This window comes from Sceloporus occidentalis, unplaced genomic scaffold (genome assembly GCF_023333645.1).
Source record: "Sceloporus occidentalis isolate IW3139 unplaced genomic scaffold, rSceOcc1.0.p SCAF_16, whole genome shotgun sequence".
NCBI lineage: Eukaryota > Metazoa > Chordata > Lepidosauria > Squamata > Phrynosomatidae > Sceloporus > Sceloporus occidentalis.
This window is the reverse complement of record NW_028316996.1, coordinates 1,733,885-1,757,224: the sequence shown is the minus strand read 5'-3', so window position 1 is coordinate 1,757,224 and position 23,340 is coordinate 1,733,885. Positions and strand designations below refer to the sequence as shown.

The window sequence follows — 23,340 nt, the reverse complement described above, 5'->3', positions numbered from 1 at the left end:
GGACTTTCATTCCCTTCATCCTCACAAACCAGGTCCTTTGAGAGCCCGGAGGTCTCTCTTTAGGGGGGGAGACTGTCACGATCCGGGACGGTCTCGTCCCGAACCGCAGCGGAGCCATTCTCCCGAGTACCCGCGGATAGCGGGTACTCGCCACTTACCTTCCCCGGTGCCCAATCTTCGGTGCCCGCGTCCGGCGGGCTCTCGGGGTCTGCTACTCCCCATGCCGCCCCTCCAGAATAGGGAGGAGGAGCACGCACACATACCACGCCCCCTCCCTCTCTCTATGCCTCAGTAGAGATCATGCTGCACGCACAGCTCCACGTCATCAGCTGGGGGCGGGGCTTGGAGAGGCGGCAAGTTTAAAACCTGAGCACTGACACTCATTCAGTGCTCGGTTGTTGTTCCCAGCTGAGCTGTTCCCTGCTGCATATTGAGTTTACTCCTGTTTTGGTTTGTTCCTGGCTACTCTGATATCTCCACTCCTGACCCGGCTTGTCTGATTACCCTCTCGTTGCTGACTCGGCTTGTTCCTGTTTACTCTGATTTCTCCACTCCTGACCCGGCTTGTCCGAGGATCCTCCTGTTGCTGATCCATTGCCTTACTCCTGACTACGTTACCTTCTCCATTCCTGACCCGGCTTGCTCAACTATTCTTTGGACTCTGTCCGAACCGTTCCTGTTGCTACCTTTCCTGCATACTGGATTCCTTACCTGCATTTACCAACAGAAACATTACACCAACCCCCGGCGAACATAAACGACCAGTCAAGGTGGTCGAACGCCTTTTCGGTGTCCGTGGAGAGAAGCACAGCTCTAGATCCCGGGTGCTTAACTAGATGAATGAGATTAATAGCGTGAATAGTCCCATCCTTACATTCCTGTACTTTGGTTTTTATTAGACGTTTTATTTTATAGGAAAAAAAATACAATAAAATACCTAACAAAAGAAAGAAAATATCCAAAAATATCTTTCTGTAGGCCAACCTTTATTGTAATGTGTTTGTATTATTTACCTATTGATTTGAACAGTTAAATGCATTAAAATCTACCAGAGTGAGCATAGGGTAAGTGATACCTGGGTGGAGTATATTTTTTACCCTCCTATGCACTAACATACTAACATGTAAACTTATTCTAACATCATGCACTTATAAATACATGCACACATTTTCTCTCTGTCAGGCGCAGACCCGTCGCGTCCTTCGGGTGAGGACGCGCAATGTCTGTGGGGCACCATGCCAGGTTATGTCCAATCCTCCTGGTTATATCCATGGAGATGTAGATGAAGATAGAAGTTAAAAGAGAGAAGATAGGAAATGAAGAACAACAAGATGCAGAAGCAGAAGTGGCTGGCAGAAGTGGTCAGTAGAGAAGGCAGGGAAACATTTAGAGAGCGTGAGAGAGAGCAATAATGAGTCTGATGGTGTGAAAGGGTGTGAGAGAAAGGGTCCACGAATTTCAGACAAAAATTCTGAGCCTTCTGCTTCATTTTCATTATGTGGGGGGGTCTGGCCTCGCTTTTGTGGCTTTGTACGAATCGCCGCATTTGCCAAAATTCGGTAAATTTGTAATTCAGATGAATCCAAATGCACAGTTCTAATATACACACATGCTAACACCAAATACTAGCACATCACGTATGCTAATACCAGGTACTTACACAAATGCTAACATGATACATTAACACACATACTAACAGTTTACACTTACACATGCAAAGATCTTATGCCCACACACATGCTAACTCAATACAGAACCACACACTTACTTTACCACCATACACATACATACAGTCTCTTCGTACACCACCACCAACCAACTCTCCACTTTACTTACTTGTTATGAAACATTAACCAGCTACCCCCCTCTGCCCCTTGTCACTCCCCCCGCCCCTTCTCACTATCTACCCCCTCTCCCTACTTCTCATTTTTCTTACTTACCTTGTTGCCGGAGTCCTGCGGTGGGAGCGGGAGGTGTCCGCATTCCCGCTCTGCCGCGGTGCGTACTTCATAGCTGAGAATATGATATCATATTCTGGCCCTCAGCATGAAACGCCGGCACCGTGACTGAGCCACGGAGAGTGAAGGTCGCACACCCCTAAGGCTGGCCCTGCCTTTAATCATAACACCAACATAACAAGAATATTCAGAGATAACTTTGTAGAATAGTTTCTATTACTCTGTGGTTGAAGTTTCATGTGCATTCCAAGAGTGAATGTATATGTACATTCCAGGTGTCTTTCAACAAATCTCATCTGTAAATGTGATTAATGTATGTCTACATTCATAGTTTTTTTTTCTGCAACTCAAAAGCACAAAACCTCATGGGTGATCTTCTCATGAGACTACATGCACAATAATTCATACATTTTGTAACGAAGAAGAACCTATCTTAATTAAGAGGAAATAACTTCAGCCTGATATAACCACAGACCTGCTACGGAATAAAAGAAACTTGTTCTGCAGGTATTCAGTGTTTCTTAACATACAGTCATTAAAATTTATAGAGCTTGGTTTTTCTTTCCTTCTGACTGTTTATTTAGTGTCTAATCACAAGCTAGAGACGTCCCATTTGTCCTGTGTATTTCCCTGTGATCAGGAGCCAAGAGTTACTGGAAAGCTCTTGCTTATGTGACTCTATGGCTCCTTTAAATAGGCATGCTTTTGGAAAATGTACATTACAGAGCTGCATTTAGATTGTTGGTATCCTGCATGATGTAACTGTCATAAGTATCTATGGTTAAAGAAGCCATCTGTTCATCCTATCTTATCAGCTTATCACTTGTTGTTGTAAAACCTTCTGTCATACAACAGGTATGCCGATATTACAGAAAAAAAATAGTACATGGAAAAATGTCGCTTTGCACTCACATTTCAGTACATTTAATCTGACCTTATACATTAAAAATTGATTAAAGTCCCCTATGAATAGTAGAGTATAAAAAGGCTTTGTTGAAACATATTAATTTTGTGTTAACTTTATACTAAATGGAGAATAATACAAAAACACGTTGTTACTACACTTGTGCATCCGTATTCGGGCAAACATGAATTCAGCCCGAATACTGAACATACAAACAGGGCGGCGGCAAAATGTATACGAAGACGAAGACACACAACACGAAGAATCTTCGTGTTTGTCTTCGTCTTCGTTTACTAATCTCCCTGGTCCCTTCCCCATCTAGCCTACCTTATCTACACGGCATCGCAGGGGTTAACGGGAGCAGAAATCCGTAGGTTCGCCGTCAGGAGTTAAAGGGCCGTGCAAGCGACTCTATTGGTCGCCTTCAGGCGCATCCACTGGCAATTGATTGTTAAAGGAGATCAGGCAGCAGAAAGCCAGCGATGCTGGCTTCTGTTCAATTTATCCGAGAGGGCGATTTGCCCCCTGGTTTTGCACCAGGACCTGCCACCCTACCCCTGGGCCTAGTCTGCCTAGGACAGAATAAGTCACGGCTTAAATGTGCTATTCTACTTTAATAACTAAATGCATCAAAACATAATTAGTTTTACTTTTTAATAGCAAAACCCTACCTCAAAATAATTATTTTATCTTTTTTGCCTCATTTATAATTCTTGCTGGGAGCAATTACTTGTGACATGACAAAAAAAACTATAAAATATATCTCATGGAAAATCTTATAAGAGGAATAATTAAAAATGTAAGTGTCCACTCTCATTACATAGTAAACAGAAGTACACAAAATATGCAAAGAAATTCTGTAAAGATAGAAAAAAGTGTTGCACCTTAAAATGAATAAAGTAAAGGAAAAGAAGAAAGAAGAAAGAAAATTGAGAAGAAAACCATTTTGGCCTGCTTGCAGACCCCAAGTATTGGAGTTGTGAACATCCACACTTATCCAGTTGCTTGCAACAAGCAAATAGAGTAAACCTACCAGACAAAAATATGTTTTTTTTATATATATAATAAATGCAAAGTACTAACTTCTGTATTTGTGCCTAGTATTTTTTGGTTGTGTTTTCTTAGATTTTCCCAATCCTGTGCAGTAACAAGTCTGAAATATGGTATCTGTAAGGCCTAATAGATGACAGGAAGTGAAAGTGAAGGAAGTGAAATGTTAATCTACCTTTTTCCCAATAGAGTATACCGCTATGCAGTCTCCCCAACTCTCTGATATAAAAACTTCCCATAAGAAAAAAATGCTCGATATGATCAAAGATCATACGTTGTGACTAACTGATGCAAAATACTATCTAATGCTATCTTAGAAAAGCATACCAAGAAAATACAACTTTTTTCATATATATATATGCATTTTCATATATATATGCATTTTCTGTGAAGATTACAAAGACATAAATCCAAAAAGGTTGTTGACAGAAATGTTTCAGAATATAATTTAATAATCGCAGTGCAGGGCATTTTAAATATAGTCAAAACAGCATGAAACATTCTATAAAAATTCAAGGAGATCTATTTAAACATCTATGTACTTATCCCATTTGTTTGTTGAATTAAACATATTTAGAAAATGCTTTGATGCCCTTTAAAGCATTTAAGAGCTATAACTGGTTCTTGATTATCAATTTGCAAGTTCTCAATGTTATAAAACACTTCAAAAGAACTTGTCATTTAGAATGTACTAAACAGAAATACCAAAACAGTATCCAATGTGAAATGTTTTTATTTTTTTGCTGCTGTCCACAAGTTGATCTGACATTGGGCTACATCCAATAAGCACAACAGCTGGGTTAGCATGACATTCGGGTCATGGAAACCCTTATTAACTTGAAAACATTCTAGGTTGTAGAAAATAATATAAAGGTTTTGCATGTGTATAAATATCTGTATCATCCCCAGACTATCAATGGAATTTATGCCTGAAATAAGCCAGTAATATAAAGTAAACAGAGCACGGCAAAGGAGTGCAGAGGGTCTGTCCTAGACTTGTGCATTCAGATTCGTATGAATTGCAAAATACAGGGATTCGTACCAAGCCACGAAAACAAGGCCAAACCCCCCACGAATTGGATGAAAACAAAGCAAAAACCCACATTCACTTTCACTCTGCCTTATTCTGGTTCACCCTCACATTCTCTAAATGCTTCCCTATCTTCTCTGCCAACCACATCTTCTTCATCTTCTATCTTGTATCTTCTATCTTCAATTTGCTATCTTCGTCTGCATCTCTGCTGACATATCCTGACGGGAACTTCCACCATAATGGCGGTGCTTGTGTTGACGTCTTCTCCTCAATCCACCAACATTTTGTCCTAACGTGAGCTAAGGCAATGTGGAGGTGGTTTTGGTGACGTCCTCTCTCCCAATTCTTGTCGAGTTATGTCCACGGAGATGTGGACGAAGATAGCAGATTGAAGAAAGAAGGGAGAAGATAAAAGATAGAAGATGATAAAGAAGAACACATGTCTAGTCTGTACTACATATTGTATCATATAACAATAATTTACACAACTGTTATACAATATTAAAATTGACAAACTAGTAAGTAATAGACATGTGCAAATAGGCGAAAAGGTGTGATAAATTTTTTGGTTCCTCTTTGGCCCATTCGTTTTCGGACAATGAATTATATTCCCTGCCCATTCGATTTGGACAAAAACCGGGGGGGGCAGTTTTAGTTTGGGAGCAAAATTTGTTGCCCAGTGCCCACATTCACTCTCTCTCTAAATGTTTCCGTACCTTCTCTGCTGACCACTTATTTCCACTTTCCACAGCATTTTCTTGTTCTTATATCTTCTGTCTTCTCTCTTTTGTCCGCAATTCCACAGACCTTGCGTGATGTCGGCTCTCTTGATCCTCCAATTCGGAGTAGAGGACCTCACCGAAAGCGCTGACATTTTGCCCTAAGGTGAACTTCAGCCAAAATGGACTCCAGTCTCCAAATCTACCCTCCTTGCTGCGCTACAATTTCTCCTTTGGATTAACTGATATTTGACCTCTTGCTTGCCTCTTGGATTGCCCTGTTTGCCTTTGCCCTTGATCTCTTCTTCGATTGTTTGATGCTTCCTTGACAATTTGGATACTCAAGGAGAAATGTCTTGAGCATACAAATGCCACCAACTTTTCACCTTGTTCAGTCTCCAAACCCAGACGTCCCACACCAACCGTGCCTACCTCTGTTACTACTACAGAAGAACCCATGCAACTAGCAGCTACTTGTGAGAAGAAAGAACATTTGAATATACCGTAGGCCATTATACTGGCCATTAAGTCCGGCTTTGTCCTGAATCAGTGGCTATCATTACCATGTCCTCTACTTTTAGGTGGATTGGCTCCTCACCTCTCTCCCTGTCTCTCTACATTGGACGCATAACACTTTTCCTCTGCATGGTATAATAGACTTTGGAGCCAGTGGCACATATACCTTTTGATTAGACTCTTCAAGCACAACCTTGAGGACATGTTCAATAAAGCTTCTATCCTGATCCTGCCTGGTCCCATGAAACCATATTATGTCGAAGTTGGTGCCTGCGCTTGCCTTTCTTTGATTGATTGCCACCTGCCTTGACCATTTGGACTGTTCCTGATAACATCTATTACTGAATTTGTTTTGCACCCATGTATTTCTACCTCTAGCTAAGGGGTCCTGCTTATCTGCTACCGATAGGGGTGGTAGAGATACATGGCAAGAGATAGCACCTCCTGCTCTGTGTTACTACTTCAACCCTAACAGTAAACTTACAATCTAGACGAAGAGGGAGGGGCTGGTATGTGGAATATGCATACAGTTGTACACAAGGAAAAAAAGATGAGATTTAAGTATCTTGGTATTTGTACTCAACAGTACTACAAATACCCTGTGACCAATGTTCCCTCTAATTTTTCTTAGGTGGTGTGCGCAGAAAATTTCTCTTGTGCAAAATTTTTCCCAGAGCCAAAATTTTTTGCGCACAATATGCTTCTGCAAATGTTACATTTCAATTGTTATTCTATATTTTTGGTATAGCTCGCTCATGGTCAATAACACTACATTATAGTGTGATAATGTAGTATTAGTTACACAACAGTATTACTTACTGTAATGTTTTTTTAAAGGTGAAATTCTCACTGCATAAGTAAATTATGAGCGAATCACGAGCGGAGGCTCCAGGCCGCATAAAGGATAAAAAAAAATTGGGAAAAACTGTTGTCCGCAGGGGCTTACCTAGAGTATTTGGCACCTGGGGCGGATCCTGTATGTGGGACCCCCACACACACACTTTAAAACTGCATAGCTTCTATCATTAGGTAAACATTGACAGGGGTACAGCATAACTGTTATCATTATTTACTAAGGCAGACATTGACAGTGGTACAACATAACACCTATCACTCTATACCGAGGCAGACATTGACGGTGTTACAGCATAACTGCTATCATTATATACTGAGGCAAACATTGACGGTGGTACAGCATAACTGCTATCATTATATACTGAGGCAAACATTGACGGTGGTACAGCATAACTGCTAACATTATATAGTGAGGCAAACATTGACAGTGGTACAGCATAACTGCTATCACTATATACTGAGGCAAACATTGACGGTGGTACAGCATAACTGCTATCATTATATACTGAGGCAAACACTGACAGTGGTACAGCAGAACATCTATCACTATATACTGAGGCACACACTGACGGTGGTACAGCGTAACACCTATCACTATATACAGAGGCACACATTGACTGTGGTACAACATAACACCTATCACTATACATTGAGCCAGACATTGACAATAATGCAGCATAACCCCAATCACTATATACTAAGCCAAACATTGATGTGGTGTAGGCCTACCACTTTAGTGTCTGGCCTAGTATCTATCTATCTATCTATCTATATAGGGGTGCACCGAAATGAAAAATCTGCACCTGAAAATTTAGCATTCACTTGACTGAAACCGAAAATGACCCCCCCACACACACCTTGAAAAACCAAAAAAAAACACTTTTATTAAAAGTAACACAAAAAATCAATAACAATATATATAACAGCAATCACACTCCTATCATGCCCAGGTTCTAGCATGTACTGGTTGCTTGGGCATGATAGGAGTGGGATTGCTGTTAGCAATCATATATATATTAATATTGTTATCAAATTTTTCTGTCCAATTTTGGTGTGTTACTTACTTTTAATAAAGGTGTGGTTAACACACCAAAATTTTACAAAAATTATATAATTGCTAACAGCAATCCTATCATGCTCAGGCAGCCAGTACATGCTGGAAACTGAGCATGATAGGAATATGATTACAGCCTCCCTATGCCATGCTATCCCCCCCACACACACTTACACATCCATGCTATCACACACTCATTCACAAACATTCAGTTTAAACTACAGCATAACACCCATCACTCTCACACACTTACTAATTCACTCTCACAGAATGTTTTCCTACCTGTCACTTTTCCTCCTCTTCATTCTTCCTCTTCTGTGTCCTCTCCTTCCTTTGCAGTGGAGGCGGTGGGCGTGGCTTCAGTGCTGTGCGCCGGGATATGACCTGACGCACAGCATCAGTTGCCGCGCGCATCGAAAGGGAGCAGGATCGGAGGTCTGCATTAACAGACCTCCAGCTCCCTTGATTTTTTTTAAAGACGGTTAGAGGGAGATCCTTGATCTCCCCAACCGAGCTTGCTCCTCTAGTGGCGGACATTACTATCCGTCTCTGGAGGGGTGCCGTGCGCACAACCAGTAGCAGACTGCCCCCCCCTTCGGTACACTACTGGTTGTGCGCACAATTTTTGTTTGTGTGCGCTCCCTCTGAAAGCTATGTGCGCGCGCACAAGCGCACAGCTTAGAGGGAACACTGCCTGTGACTAAGTAAGGAGAAATGAAAGCTCAATAAGAACGGTATGTGACCCTAGAAAACCGACATAGGAACGATCACCTCAAAAGCAGAATAGTGATATTCAGAGTGTTATTATATTTGAAGTATAATTTTTTAATTACCTAACTGTGTAGCTGAGAGGACAATCCTGCTACCTGCAGATGGTGAAAAGATTATAGTAAATGGTGTTTGGACCTTCGAACACTGTAAGAGTTAGAACATCTGTTTGCGGGAGCACAAATCATCCTACATCAGGGCAAGTATTGCTGACACGCACAATACCTTGTTGTTTTTTATTATTTCAGTGAATTAATGTAGAATGTAGAAAATAAAGTTTTCAGAGGTTTAAAGGATTCATGAATATTCATGTTTACATGTCTATATCGAACTATGGTGCCCAAAAGGCAAATTACTTGAATAACAGTACTTATGATAGCATATGCAAATATTAAGGTTTAAACACCCCTTTTATGGGTTCATATCATATTTGTTTAATTTCATAACCATGGACAGCAGCCTACATTCAAGTATAGAAAATTGACAAGACCTTATAAACTACTTTAAAATCAACTATAGGGTACATCTGTAAACATACTGCAAAACTTAGCACAAATTTGTGACTTGTAGCCTGAAATAACATTTTTTCAACTAAACATTTTTGAATGCACTCTTATGTATGTGGGGGACTATGGGAGTGTGCTTGTGTATATGTTTGTAATCCTATGTGGATTATGGAATGTTTAAATTGTAATGACGTATATTTGATTTTGTGGCACATATTTATAAGCCATTTCCATATGCATTAATTACATTGTGTCATATGTCCATATGTGATTTTCTGGTATGGCTATAGTAGCAGCCACCAGAATATGGCTGCAACAGCAGTGGTGTTCACTAGAAAACATACTTTAAAAATTACAGCTCTAGAATATGTCCCTGGATTCTTGATATGTAGTGGGAGCAGCGTTGGGTTTTTTTCCTCATACTTACATTTTGTATGCCACTCGACATGTGGCCAGACATGTGTGTTAAGTGATTTGTACCTAGAAGTCTATATTATCCGAATGCTGATCTGAATGTCCTAATCCATGTAGTAAACCTTTTTAGTGCCCTTGCTTATTACCTATTGACCTTCTTTGATCTTCCTGCCACAGCCCTTTGGGCTGATTATTGATTTCAAACTAAGTTTTGTCTCTTAGTACCTTCCTTTATTTTCAGAGTGTAGCAGTTATGTCTCGTCTATGTCCACTAACACCACTTGTTATGCAACCTTGCATCATTTTTCATCTGATGCTGTTTAAATTATTTAAAGTCTATTGCATTAAGCCATGAGCTGATTTTGTGGTAACAAACTTTTGATCCCAGCCATTACATTTCAAATGCAAATTAAGTTTGTTCACAAAATTAACTTTTGCTTCAATTTAAAAGCAATAATCTGAAACTAGGGCCTAGTGGTCCCTATATTTTAAACTGAGCCCCATCATGCACAATATTGCCTTCTTTCCATTCCACAGTTTTCAGATTTATATTATTACATTGATTCATTTTTTCCAGGCTGAGATTTGCATTCAACCATTATGCATCATCATATGTTCATAATATAATAACCACAAAGTAAGAAAATAGCAACTACCCTGCAATTAATAATTCAAACACAGTATATTACATTTATTAATTGCAACACAAGAATTAAACTGCAATTGTATTTATTACCCTGGAGCAAAAAGGAACATTGTGCTATAACATTAATATGTCTACCAAACAAAAAATACCTACTCAACAAACCCCTATATATAACAAAACCACATTGTGATATCAGAATAAAATGTAGTAATTAGTGTGATTACCATTAAGGAAAGCAGATCCAGAGAAGCAATAAATAAACAGCAAAAAAAGAAGTGCAAATATTTGACCACAATATGTGAAGAAAACACAAGCAAGTAATTTTAAGCTTAATTTTATTAAGGGGTTTTAGTGATTCCATATGCCTGTGCTACTCTCCTAATTAAAACTTAACAAATACCATAAATCAATACACTTAAAACTTCAATAGCTTTGGCTGAAATTGTCCAGACTATCTTTGATGGATTTGGGTGATATTAGACTGTGTCTGGAAATAATCACCATACCAGCTTTATAAAACCAATGGTGAAAAAAGTGACATTTCGAGAAAATACAAATGTCAGTGATGCAATAGAAATCTGATCACAAGGAAAAATAGACAAATTGATTGCAACTCACAAACAAAAGCTGAAAAAATAAGTTACCATGTATAAAGGGTTAAAAATAAAAACTTTAATATATTGTTTCCAACACAGTACATTTCCAGATGTGGTTAAAATAACAAGCCTAGGCCTAGGTTAGGTTGGATGTCACATCCAAGCGCTCTGTATAGAGGGTGGCTTAACCTTTAACCTGCTGGAGATGCAATTAACTGGGTGGACTCTGTGAAGATCTTTTACATTATCAACAAGAAATTGATGGAACACTATTGGTGCAGTTATCTATTGATTTTTGCCTTAGTGAAAATTTTTATAAATTGCATAAATAAAAAGTGATTTGATCGTCTTTATTGATTTAAAACGATATAGCACTTTAGGACCAGTGGATGATATGTGGCAGTATGCTATGTTCTTATAGTCTTGTCAGCTGCACAGTGAAGGATCAGAACAAAAGATTGCCACTCTCAGGCACCAGCCAACTGGGCATTTGACTGGCCTTTCAGATGGCCAGTCCGGCCCAAGTATCAAGCGAGGAAATGGAATTCTTGATGTTATTGTAAACAGTTACTTCAACATATTATGCCATGCTCATATGTGATTGCCTCTCTGTCTTTTCCCTTGAGCAGCCCAATCGGTATGTTTAAACAGCCACACTGGTATAAATTCATACAATCTCAAAAACTTTTTACATTTTCTTTTGGGTGCTATTTAGTAAATATCAGTGACACTAAAACACCTTGAAATTGATGGTGTGTGTGTGGTGCCTTTTTATTCTTTTAATTTGATGTTCTCTAACTATTCACTGGCCACACTGCCTTTGTCTTACACACATATGCACTTCTGGCACCAGGACAAAAATACTGTAACACAATTACAAAATTAAAATATATATACAGATCACTATTGTTAAAAAGCAAAGAACATTCAAAATCTGAAAAAGGAGAAACACATACGGAATGGGAAAAAAAAGAGAAAAAACATTAAATTTATTTCCAGCACTCCAGCATTGTTGGCAATAGAGTTCAGTTCTGTGATTTGTCACTTTCAAGACCATAAAAATCATAGCGCCTTGCGTGAGAGATTTATTAAGGTGACAGTACTAAAAACTGCACGCAGTTGCAAAGTCAGTGCCAACAACCATTACCAAATATTACTCCAAAACGGTCTTAATAAAATGTAATTTGGTGCTTTCAATATAATACATATCCGAACATTTTTCTATGTTGAAATTTATATACTGTTTTCAAAAGCAATCATTAATTTTGCCTCTGCGTAGTGATAATAAAACCCCCAACATAGTTGTCACATGGAAAATAGAGACAATTCCCCAGTAAGGGAACATCACAAAAGCATTTACATGTGGGTACATTTACCCAAAATACATTGCTATTTTAAATTTAAAATATAATACAGAACTTGAATTACTTGATTTGTCAGCTATTTTGTTGCTTGAAAAGTGTAGTGTTGTGCGCCTTTAAAAAATGGTCGACCCATGTCACGGGAGTTTCAGCTAGTACGCAGTTAATGTGATGTCTTTCTATTGTAGTTGAAGACTTTATCAGGGTCAAAAAACGGTTATGTACAAATTACCATGGACTTTTGAGGAAAATATTTCCTGGATGAGTGCCCTATTTATTTATCCATGAAGTAATCCATCTGTCTAAAACAGCACAACACACTGAAGGATACATTCATTTGTTCCCAAACTATTCTTCCAACAGTTGCCATGGAACATATGTTTACTTTTCCTGTTTCAAAATGAAAGGGATTTTACACAATGTTTGCTTTCCAGTTACAATGCTTTTCACCAAATCTAGCAAGAAAATATTTTATCGCTTTGTTACAATGCTGTTCTTATATTTATTACCCTTTATTTTGATTTTGCCAAAATATAAAAAAAATAAAAAAATAAAAAAAATTATTCAAATGTATTTTAGGGCCAAATGCACATAATCCATGTTAACACCTATGCTAATTTGTTAGAAGGTGACAGAGTAACGCAATGCTGTCACCCGGAGAGCATTGCATGTCAAGTTCTTGGCAGAATGACCTGTTCGCAGTCAGTATATTGTTTCCACAAGTCGTTGTACCAGAATGTGGCCTAATCTTCTTGATAAAAAGCCCAAGATATTGTGAGCTAAAGCTATTTTACATTTGCTTGACTAAAGCCAAAAATATAACTGCTCATGTTCAAACAAATGGTGTTCAAAAAAGGAAACAGGGATAATTGGTGCTTAAAAATGAAACAGGGATTTTATTAACTTTTCAGTGTCAGCTGACAAATTTGGTGTGTGGTGTTTGTTCAAGTTTAAAAAAATGGTATGGTCCAAATGGCATAACAAAAAAGCATCCGAAGGACTTTTTGTGTGTCTTTAAAATGTGGCGAAATAAAGTACTTACATGTTTCCTATATGCCATTGTTATCTTCCAGTGGGGGGGTATAACCCCCATTGGTGAAACGATTCTGAGGTGGTTTATATCATCAAAGGGATAATTCTTAAGCAAAACATGTACAGAGACTCAAGAAGAGTAGAAAGAACTTAGTGGTTGAGGAAACTGATGAAACAAAGCAAGTGCTGTTTAGGCTATCTCAGCAAGGAGATTGGACCTTTCTAACCTTTGTTATATATAATACTTTTATATTATTGCTACATCATATGTTCTAAATTGCTGAGGGGGGTAGGGGAAGGTGTGGAGGATAGGAAGGGAAAGGATGAAGCAAGCTCAGATGGGCACCCATGGAAGGCACACCAACACTCAAGTTCACCTGCCTTTTCCCATTGATAGAGGGGGTTGTCACAGCTACTGGGGTAATTTTGATGCCTGAGGAAGTTGGGTGATTGAATCCCACTGTGTTAAGTTTGCTAGGGTTTGGTTGTTGTAGTTGGCAGAATGTGATTCGAGGTGAGAGGAGTTCACATATCTAGTGATGTGTGGCTGGGGGCTAGCAGTATTTAGACCTATCTGGTTGGTAATTGATCTTCCAATGGGCGGCATTGAATTTAGTTACCAAGCAAGTTTGGTGAATGTTTTCGGCTGTTTGATTTATTTGAGCTATCGCTATCACAATCCAAAGCCTGTCTGAGATGAGCGAATGTGATAAGGAATGAGGACGTAAAATGCCTGTATGTTGCATAAGCCTTTAGACACCTTCCTTTCTGTATAGCTCATGTTTTTACCTAATTAATGTTGTTCTTTCTGTGTTTTTGTACATAACATTTGCAACAGCTGTTGTATTTCTTAAGCTGATTTGTACATTGTTTTACAAATAGCCAAAGAAGCTTAACAAAATCTGGGAAATCAGAGTTCTGCTCATTATATTTTGATCCAAAATTAAGTCAGTTCTCTAGTGGACAGCCAGCAGAGCCATTATCTGTACAGGACAGCTTCATCCAAATGGAATGCAACTCTAGACAGAGCACAATAATCAATTTGTTAGTTTTAACTGTTACCAAACGGTACTGTACAGTATAAGCCACAGGCCTGCAATGTTACTTGAAATCTAATAGCAACGTCTCTAAACCAATATTGCTAAGAGTTTGTAATGTGTATGGCCTTGTAATACTTAAATAATATTCTAGGCAGTATTAAATTGATAATGTAATGCAATAAGACTTATGGGTTTTTTTAAAAGGTTATGATCATAAAAAACACTCAAGTGATCTAGGGAATATTTATGAATATTGTGAGGTGTGTTAAAACTGGTGGGGAATTGCATTTTATATTTCTTAAATTTTTGCTTAAAAATGTGGCACATCATATAGTCAAGGGTGTATTTTATGTAATTAATGAGGCCAGTACCTTGAATGTTTTATGTTTATTGTATTCAATTACAATGACTATTTAAAATAGGTCTTACTCACTGAGCACTATTGACTAACAAAGAGAGCTCCAAAATCATTCCACTATGAAGCAAATTCCTTTCCATGAAAATATGTGGCTATTCCAAGAGTTATGCGACTGACTCTTATTCCTCTTATTTCTCTCTTTTATAACTTTTTTATCTCTATCATTTGCCTATATTATTTAGCCCAAATAACTGATATCCAGTAAAATCTAATGGAAATTTCCAATCTTAGCATATTAATGATCACTTGGAGATGGTCTAACATATACAATGATAAAATTATTATTTGGATAAATAACCACTTATTTACCAGAATAAGAAATGTCTGACAGAAGTACAGTACGGTAAACATCAGGCCAGCCTGGAAAAACAGCAACAGAATTCTAAGTTCTATAATAATAAGTTGAGTAATGCTGTAGTGAAATAAACAACAACAAACAAACAACCATTATATTTCTAGAATGTTCCATCATTTGAATACATTCGTAACTGCATAATCAATATGAAAATTATAAAGATGAAAATATAAATAAATATATGTGTTGGTAAAACTTTAATCTACAGTATTAAAAGATAAATAAAGTTGAAAACAAATTTGAGGAATTTTCTGCCTCTCATAACACACTGATAGATTCACATACTGAGTTAAAGGACGACGTGGCGACATTAAAAGCAAAAATTGCTGATTTGGAAGATAGGAGCCGCCGTAATAATATCAAGTTACGTGGCGTTCCTGAAACCGTAACGCCAGCTGAAATTCCTGCATATGTGCGGTCCCTAATTGAAGCAGTAGTACCTAACTGCTCTCCTCAAGAACTGGAAGTGGATCGCGCTCACAGAATACCCCGTCCGAAACATATGGACGACTCAATTCCAAGAGATATTCTAGCACGCATACACTTCTTTACAGTTAAAGAGAGACTGATGGAACATTCTCGTAGAAATGGCGGCCTTCCTGCTCCATATCACAAAATCTCTTTATATGCAGATTTATCTGCAACTACCCTTCAAAAACGTAGAGCTTTGCAACCTATAACCCAGGCTCTTCGCTCAGCTAAAATCGTCTATAGATGGGGATTCCCTGTCCGTCTGCTTATTCGTCGTGGAGACACTCTGCACGTTGTCCGCTCACCAGAGGAGGGAACCGCTTTGCTCAAGTCATGGAACTTAGCACCATTTCCTCAAGCAAGATCGTTGTCAACCCGATCTCAAGTTCGCATGACACAAGAATGGTCCACTGCAGGATCAAGAAAAGCGGTATGATTTGCACCTATTTTTGTCCAGGCCTTACTGGTTGGTCATACCTACTTGGCTTCAGTGCGGACTATAACCCCTCACTACACAATTGGTTCATGTTTTAAGAGCCATATGTTTTTTGCTCCTAACTGTTTTTATTTGATTTTGTTCTTAAATGCCATGTTAATATATATGCTAATACCATTTCTTGCTCATTCCACTCAAAGTGCCTTACCATTATCTATAGAAGGTGTGCGTGCTCGCTGGGAAACACACACTTTCGCCTTTCCCCTACTCTTACAAATATATATATATTTTTTAACATCACCATTTTCTATGAAAAATGGTCATACGGATAGCTAGTATCAATGTCAACGGTTTGAACACACCTCATAAGAGATCACATTTTTGGAGAGAGGCTCAATCCTTGAGATGTGACGTGCTATGTGCACAGGAGACACACCTCCTTTTGGGCGATGCGGGTCGTATGAAACACCCTGCCTATCATCATATATATCATTCACACTACAGTTCAAAAACTAGAGATGTACTAATAGCCATTAGAAATACGGTATCCTTTGTATGTAAAGAGGTTATTGCAGACCCTAATGGGAGGTATATCATCTTATACTGCACCATTAATAATATTTCTATGACATTGATCTCTCTTTATGCCCCTAATGTTGGACAATCACTGTTTCTTAAAAAGCTACTTAAAGTTGCTAGCAAGGTACAATGGGGCTCATATATTTTATGTGGCGATTTTAATACCGTAATGGACAATAATCTAGATTCTACCTCACTCTCTAGAACCCAACCCACTTTCTTATCATCATGGATGTGGGAAAGAGACCTTTATGACATCTGGAGGATCAATCACGGTACAGAGAGGGGTTATACTCATTTATCAGCAGCACATAACACCTATTCACGTTTAGATATGTTCCTGGTGGATAGAATATTTTTACGATCCATATTAGCTTCAACTATCGAAACTATAACATGGTCCGACCATGAGGCAATCACACTCACGCTTGACGATGAGATATCCTCACATGGAGTTTATCAGTGGCGCATTAGCCCTTTCTTACTGTCTCACCAGGAATATTCAAAGCATTTACATACTGATATCGAGGATTTTTTCAAAATTAATGCACCCTCTGTAGAAAGCCCCATATCTGTATGGAATTGTCATAAAGCGGTGATTCGTGGTTTATGTATTAAATATGGCTCCATACTCAAAAAACAAAGAGAAAAACAATTAACGAATCTCCTGACTAAATTGCGAAATACAGAACAAGCTAATATAGCCTCACCATCTGATGTACTAGCCTCACAACTAACCTCTATTAGACGTGATCTCCGTTGCCACATGCTGACAACACATGAAAAAGCCCACCGAAAGACGCAAGCCCACTATTACGCCCAAAACAATAAAACGAGTAAATTATTAGCACATCGCTTAAAAAAGCGACAATTAAATTCCCGCATACCTTTTCTCATTCACCCGACCTCTAACAATAAGCTCTTCTCCCCATTTGACATCTCTAATGGTTTTAAGACCTATTATTCTCATTTATATAACTTAAGAGACTCGATTATATCCCCCCAGATCACATAAAAGCTATTCAGACATATCTGGACCGCTTACATCTACCACGATTGAATTCTTTCCAATTAAATAAATTAAACGAGGAGATCACCACAGAAGAAATTCAAAAAACCATACGTTCTCTTCCATCCGGCAAGGCCCCTGGCCCTGACGGTTTTACTAGCATATATTATAAAACCTATAACACTAGTCTGTCCCCCTATTTACGAAACTTCTGTCGGGTGGCCATGTCCAGTGGTTCATTGCCCAAAGAAAACTTACAAGCCCTGATCACCACCCTCCCAAAACCAGGCAAATCTACTGACCACCCTCAAAATTTTAGACCGATCTCTCTACTGAATCAGGACCTAAAAATATATGCAAAGGTCCTAGCTAATAGAATTGCCTTAATTCTCCCACATCTGGTGAACCAAGATCAGTCGGGTTTTGTCTCGGGCCGTCAGACCTCTGACAACACCAGAAGACTATTAAATATCTTCCATTATATTGAGGTGGACAGCGCCCCTGCTTTGATCCTCGCCTTAGATGCCGAGAAGGCTTTTGATAGGTTGCGCTGGTCGTATGCTTTCTCGGTATTAGTACATATGGGTTTTGCTGGTAGTATATTGCTGGCAGTGTCATCTTTATATTCCAACCCCTCAGCGAAAGTTTTATCTAATGGTGCCTTATCTGAGGAATTCAATATTACAAATGGGTCACGACAGGGGTGCCCTCTTTCCCCTTTAATTTATATCTTATCCATGGAGCCACTGGCTCAGGCCCTTCGACTAGATGACAGAATTTCTGGGTTGAGTATTAATGGTAGAGATCATCTCATCTCTCTATATGCGGATGATGTCATCCTTTCCCTCACCCTGCCAGAAACATCTTTACCTGCAGTTATGGAAAACATCAACACATACGGTCAGCTGCCATATTATCATTAAAATAACTCTAAAACACAGGCTCTCCCTCTGAACCTTCCCCCTCAGCAATTAACATCCTTGAAGTCCCAATACCGGTTAAAAGATAAATAAAGTACTATTGGTACCTAAAGTAAATTTGACTCTATATAAAAACCCTAACAGCTTAATCTACGTATAACATGGAAACCTGGTCATCTGGAGAATTCTCTAAATTGAACAGATGGCTTTATAAAATATGTGCTTTTGGACACTACAAACACAACTTGTACATTTAATGCATTTAAATTAAAGGTAAGATAAAGTCTTTTCTTTGAACCTTGATTTTCAGGTTTATGAATAGGCTCCATAATAAACAATAATGTTCTAGTGGATCAAAAACATAAAATTCCACATTTCCATTTTCTTATTTCATACAAATGGAAATAAGCAAATAAATATGCCTTAATATGTGTTGCTGTTATATCTTCCTGGATCAGCTTTCTGGAATACTAGGGTGGTTCCACTTTACATAAAAACAGATATTAATATTACATTTCCCATTGTATAGTTAATCACAAACGATTACACAGAAAGGCAGATCAGCAGCACAGAAACTGGATGTGTTTTTTAGATTATAGATGTTGGAACCTAACAAAATCATCTCTGCAATCTCAATCTAGCAAATACAAACGTTGAATATATTCAACTAATTTATCATATAATTTTATTATCAGAATTACAAAAAAATGCAAAAATGACCTGATTTATCAGTTTATTTAGAAACTTAGATCATTAGATTTAAAAACATAGTACAGAAATGTTAAAAGAGCAATTAAGGGTTAATACGAATATTTCTGTTAGACGGTTAATCAAATTGTAAATGGCTATTATTTGAAGTCTTAAGGTCAGTTCATTTAGAACAGGTAGGTACATGTTCTTGTTTCTGGTGCAAGCTATACTTTGTACCTGAAAATGCACATGTTGTGTTGGAACCTCATTTAAGTCAAAGCTTACATCATGGTATAGTGGCATAGAGCCTTCTATAACTCTATGCCAAATAGTGTCTGCATAGAACATGATGTAACTCACAAGTGTGTTCTCTACTGCTGATAATGCAAGCTTCCCCTTTTAAAGCTTTGGATCACACTAAGGTACACTTTGCAAGTTCAACTTCTTAATTTTTAGAGCAGTCTAGTGATAAGATTTGAAATGACTCAGATGGCAGCTTTTCAATTAAAATGTTGTTTTAACTGAAAAGGGTTATGTTAAACTGGGTCAGTTGGTTGGTATAAAAAAATATGCAAACATTTGCAATGAATGTTTCCTTTTTATCGGTGTGCTTTAGCTCTCATATAGATGACTATTTATTAATAAAAAAAATAAAACAGCCTAATTTTTACTCCTTTCTCGGTTCTTTGTAACATTACAAAAAAAACTAGCTGTACGAATTTGGCTATGCTATGTTACTTTCAGAGCTTCAACTTGAGGAAACTTACAAATGTGCAGGTTTTTCAAGGCCAGACTACTCCCACAAAATGTATTTTTATTTCCAATGCCTTGGATTTCAATGTATTTTACTACATGCAAATCAGCACAATAATACCATTTTTAAATTGCTGAAGCCAGAAAATGAGACTGCGGACTCTCTGGAAGCATACGTTTCCTGTGCATGCTTTGTAGCATTCCCATTCTGTACTCCAATTGAAATCAAAAGGAGTGGTGGCGGAACATTCCTCTCATTGGCATGAGTAAGAGTACTAGTGAGCATGTTCACAAAGCATAGGAGCAAAATGGGTCATAAGTCTCATTTTATAACTCCATTGACTAATGAATGCCTGCAACAATTGCATGCAGTAAAATGAATTGGGGTACTGTGATTTATTAAACATTGTTACAATAGCCACCTATGTTTGTATTAAATGGCTGTTTTCTGAGAAACTATGAAATTATTTGCCCAAACGAAGCCAGTTGTATGTCAAAGACAATTTCAAAGACATGTAAAAACACACCGATGATTGGTGTCACCCAATAGGTCACCTCATCTTGGAATAACTGTATTCAAAATCATCCAAGTTTTACATGTAAATTTTTACATGTGCTAAAATAATGAGCTAAAGAAATGTTAAAAATGTCTCTTTCCTACAGCATATCAGTAGAAAACTACAAGATCTGCAAATAATTGTTGTTCATGAGTCATTGCTTTGCAATAAACCTGACCGTATAGTGTCTCCAAACACTATTAAACACCAATATATATCTCGATTTAGTCCCTTCATTCAATAAACACCTTTATGTTTTTACCACATCACTTGGAAGCAGTTCATAAACCTAGAAACAACCTCCACCACAGTATTTATACTAACAATTCATTCCTTGTGTTTATATATATGGGTTGCATTAAAATATATAATTTTTTTTACAGCTTAGTTAAAAATAATCTTACAATATATTAAGTTCACTATGATAATAATTATTCATGCACATCTTCATTTATTATCTTGTGTCTGAAACAGTACATGACATAAAGCATTTAGGCACAAACTTGCAGCAAATCTGTGTAATATTTCCATATAACTGATATAATGTTTACATGTAAATACCAGAATATATCTACCAACACATACTGTTGGACTTAGGGATGGGCTGGTAATATTCACCGCTAGGGACAAGTCTAGCCAAGTGGCTCAGTAATAAAGCAGTCCAAAATACATTTGGCATACTAAACAATTAATGCTCAGTTTCCAGAACTGTTCAACAAACATACAACAAACATAGAAAGCCATTAAAAGAACACCCAAAAGACACAGTGGGGGTGTAAATGTTACACTTGGTACATGATGTGATGATAAAATGATTTATTGAATTACTAAATCACTATTGATTTGTTAGAAATACTTTCTGTGCTATTGCTGTTTTTCTTTTGAATTTGTCTTCTACAGGTTCCCAATAAAAGACAATATCAGAGACCACATTTTTAGCAGTTTTAAAATGTTATGCTTCCTTGAATACATTATAATCAAATTTGATAAGTGCTTCCCAGGACATGTCTGCAGCCTTCAACTTTTAACAACTGAATTTGCAACAGGAGGCAATATACAAAAGAGCTATCCAGAAATATACTCTTTGTAGTAACAGACAAAAAGTACCCAGTCTCTAGCTCCAAAAATATCTTCCTTTTCATCTTCAGCACTAGAATGTTAAAAATGTAAAAAAAGGACCAAAATAAAAGAAAATAATCAGTCTCATGCTCTCTCAGAATGTCTTCCTACTTTCCTCGCTGACCACTTCTGTGTCCCTGTCTCTGTGTAGCTCTGCTTCTTATGTTGCACCTTATCTTGTTCCTGTCTTCTTCGTCCGCTGCTCCAAAAAGTCTTCTTTCTTTGTCCACTTCTCTGTGGACATGACCTCATGGCGAGCTTTTGCAAAATGGCAAGAGTTTCCAGGCACACTCAGGGTATGCAGAGAGGGTCTCACATTTTGTGAATTTTCACCTTAAAAGTTACTTTGGGCAAAAGAGTGGAGCCTCAGGGCACAACCTCCCCCTCGTTTCTCCAGTCAGGAGAAAGAGTGTGCCTAGAAGCTCAGCCATTTTGCAGACGTTCATCGGAGGTCATGCCCATAGAGAAACAGCCATAAAAACAAGACAGAAGAACAATATCAGGAAGAAGCATGAGAATAAGTGAGAGAATAAGCGGGGCTGAGCACAAAGGAGACAAGGACATGGAATCCGTCAGTAAAAAAGGTAAGGAGAGAGCGTGAATGAGAGTGTGAATGAGAGCATCAGAGAGTGCATAAATGAGAGTGTGAAGGAGCGTGAATGCAAAAAGACCCCCCCTCCATTTTCATCCGAAATGGGCTGGAAACAGAATCTGCATACATACAATTTATAACAAAACCATATAATCCTAAAAGCATCAGCTGGGAAACTGTTCACTGTATTTACTTCCCTTTCAAAAAAAGAAAAAAAGGATTGCTTCCTCAATTGTCCCCAGTGTGTTCTTCTTTCCAGTGTGAGTGCATGACCTTTTTTTTCCCCCTAACAACCATTGTTTACTGTAAAATGCATTCATCCAGTAATTTCATCTATGTGCTTAAATATTATTAATACCATGAGTCTATTACATGAATAAAACGCTATTCTCTGACTGCATTTAACTATACAAAGAAATCAAGTTTATACTTTTAATATTTAAGTTATAATGATACTAGTCCTAGCAAAATATTGGGAAAAATTTTGAATTTAGCTAACAAGTTAGTGGCATACGTCTGTTTAACCTATAAAGCAGAGGGGGGATGCTTAAGCAATACAAAATTAAAGTTGTGAAACAATATCCTTCCTCTTTCTGGCAGATTGTTCAATAAATAATGTCTTAAAATGAATTGATAATTTTTCAGGCTGGAAATGTGTTTTTTTGGGATCGGCAACAAATTGCAAGGCCCTAAAAGTATGTATTTAAACAGAATATATATATATTTTTTTTTCAATCACTAAAATCACAACACATTCACCAAAATGTGTAAAATACTCTAAGACACATAATCTGTTTTTAATTATAAGTATGCATTCTTTTGGCCTGTAGTGTTTTTGGGGTATAGCTGTGGCTTAACTCATATTGAAAGATCCAAATCTAACACAGAAAAGTATGGGAAAGAAAGGCGTACAAACATTTTAGCAAAAGGTAGCTTAATGGGACATAATGAAAACCTCTGGAATGAACATAGAATGAAGGAGGATTAAG

The 23,340-nt window shown here is 37.9% G+C and overlaps 1 protein-coding gene across 1 annotated transcript in view; it reads left to right on the top strand.

Annotated features, from left to right (window-relative positions):
- The first annotated feature begins 16,880 nt into the window (after positions 1-16,880).
- Positions 16,881-23,340, top strand: part of LOC149302932 (A disintegrin and metalloproteinase with thrombospondin motifs 19-like) — a 104,285-nt gene continuing 97,825 nt past the window's right edge. The window contains exons 1-2 of the mRNA XM_089481711.1: positions 16,881-17,547; positions 17,718-18,620. Coding sequence (XP_089337837.1) covers positions 16,881-17,547; positions 17,718-18,620 — 1,570 coding nt within the window. The remainder of the gene's footprint in view (positions 17,548-17,717; positions 18,621-23,340) is intronic.